Here is a 1,962-nt window from a genome sequence, read left to right on the forward strand (position 1 = left end):
CTTTATGGAGCTTCTGCATACGCTTCTCATTTATATGACCTAATCGACAATGCCAAACAAAAGTGGGATTCAAATCATTAAGCCGAGGCTTCTTTGTATCAGTGTTATAGATAGTTATATCCTCAAGATCCAATATATATAATCCATTTACTAATGGACAATTACCATAGAGCATACCATTCAAAAATATCGAACAACACTTGTTCTTTATTATGAATTCATAACCGTCTTCTTCCAAACATGAAGAAGAGATAATGTTTTTGCCCAAGGCAGGAATATAATAACAATTATTTAATTCCAAAACTAATCCTGAGGGTAGCGATAAGGAGTAAACGCCAACGGCCAACGCAGCAACTTTTGCACCATTGCCGACGCGAGCATCCAGTTCGCCTCTTGCACACTTCCTAGTCCTTTTCAGTCCCTGCAACGATTTGCAAGTATGAATCATTGATCCGGTATCAAATACCCATGAATCATCAGGACGAGTAGCAAGATTAATTTCAATAACATTTATACCTGAAGATGAAGTCTTACTTCCCTTCTTCTTTTTGAGTTCTTCCAAGTACAATTTGCAGTTCCTCCGCCAATGACCAGTCTTATGGCAGTGGTGGCAAGTGTCAGAAGCGGCAGGGCCAGCCTTGGGCTTTCCAACAGGTTTAGGCTTAGAACTCGAGATCTCATCCAAAGTTTTAGCCTTGTCCTTGCGCTTTCTCTTCTTGCTATCCTTTTGAACCATCATCACATGACTAGAGCTCTTCTTAATGCTTTCCTCAGCAGTTTTTAGCATCCCATGCAATTCAGCCATGCTTTTCTCCATGCTGTTCATATGAAAGTTCAAAATGAATGGCTCGAAGCTCGCAGGGAGCGACTGGAGAATTACATCCGTAGCCAACTCAGGGCTAAGGGGAAAACCAAGTTTTTCCAGGCTTTCAATGTAACCAATCATTTTGATCACATGAGGACTGACTGGACTGCCTTCTGTTAACCTGCACGCAAACAAGGACTTTGAGGTGTTGTACCTCTCGGCCCGAGCTTGGTTCTCAAACATGCCTCGGAGTCCCACAATCATATCATGGGCATCCCTGTTCTCATATTGCTTCTGAAGCTCAGAGGACATACAGGCAAGCATGAGGCAGCTAACATCCAGTGAATCGTTGGTGTGCTTCTCATAAGCCCTCCGATCCGCGGCAGGAGCATTATCAGCTGGTTCATCAGGATAGGGGACCTCTAGAACATATTCCTTTTTCTCTTGTTTGAGAACAATTCTCAGATTTCTATACCAATCAATAAAGTTTGTTCCAGAAAGCTTCTCTTTTTCAAGAATCGATCGCAAATTAAAACTGGAAGTGTTACTAGCGGCCGGTGCCATGATCTACAACAGAAAATGCAGGTTCAGCACTATGCCTATGTGAATCTTCTATTAAACAATTTAACAAAAGATACTCCACTATATGTGTTTTCCCTCTAACAACATATAGAGGATCAAGATCCATATTCAACTAAGTTCTAGTGAGCTTTGGCATCACTGCTAGAAACTTAGTGACATAGGTAAGCAACGCCTTGCTAATCACATCCCTATGTGACTCTTGTTTGCTGGGTGGCATTGAATGCCCCGGCGCCCAACATCATGCCCCAAAGCCCAAAACCGTTTTGATAGCTTTATCAAGTAAACCAATACTATGCGTGTGGATGTCCGACATCCACTCTAACTGGTTAAGATAAATGATGGCACCCTGCTTTGGCAGACCTACCACACAATGATCAAAACCTTTGTAGGTGCAGCTATTGGAAGGGCATCAATTACTCTTGATTTTTCTGAGGGAAACTACTTTATCATGAAAATCATATCCACCACATATAAAACATGAAAGAATAGTATGACAGGAACATAAAAACATCACAGGCAATCATATTAACTGTGACATAGTATGGCCCCTTCACATGGTGATCTTCATCGCCACG

General features: G+C 41.8%; 1 protein-coding gene across 1 annotated transcript; it reads right to left on the minus strand.

Moving 5' to 3' along the window:
* Positions 1-268: 268 nt before the first annotated feature.
* On the minus strand, positions 269-1,113 carry LOC133930549 (uncharacterized). Its single transcript, XM_062377213.1, has 2 exons — positions 517-1,113; positions 269-421 (listed from the first exon to the last, which is right to left on the minus strand). The coding sequence occupies exons 1-2, from the start codon at positions 1,067-1,069 to the stop codon at positions 405-407; spliced, it is 570 nt and encodes a 189-aa protein (XP_062233197.1). The 5' UTR covers positions 1,070-1,113; the 3' UTR covers positions 269-404.
* Between the last annotated feature and the right edge of the window lie 849 nt (positions 1,114-1,962).

The sequence above is a fragment of the Phragmites australis genome, chromosome 10 (genome assembly GCF_958298935.1).
Source record: "Phragmites australis chromosome 10, lpPhrAust1.1, whole genome shotgun sequence".
Taxonomy (NCBI): domain Eukaryota; kingdom Viridiplantae; phylum Streptophyta; class Magnoliopsida; order Poales; family Poaceae; genus Phragmites; species Phragmites australis.

Coding starts and splice junctions, on each gene's coding strand:
- LOC133930549 (XM_062377213.1), bottom strand. CDS start 1,069: ATGATTGTGGGACTCCGAGGCATGTTTGAGAACCAAGCTCGGGCCGAG.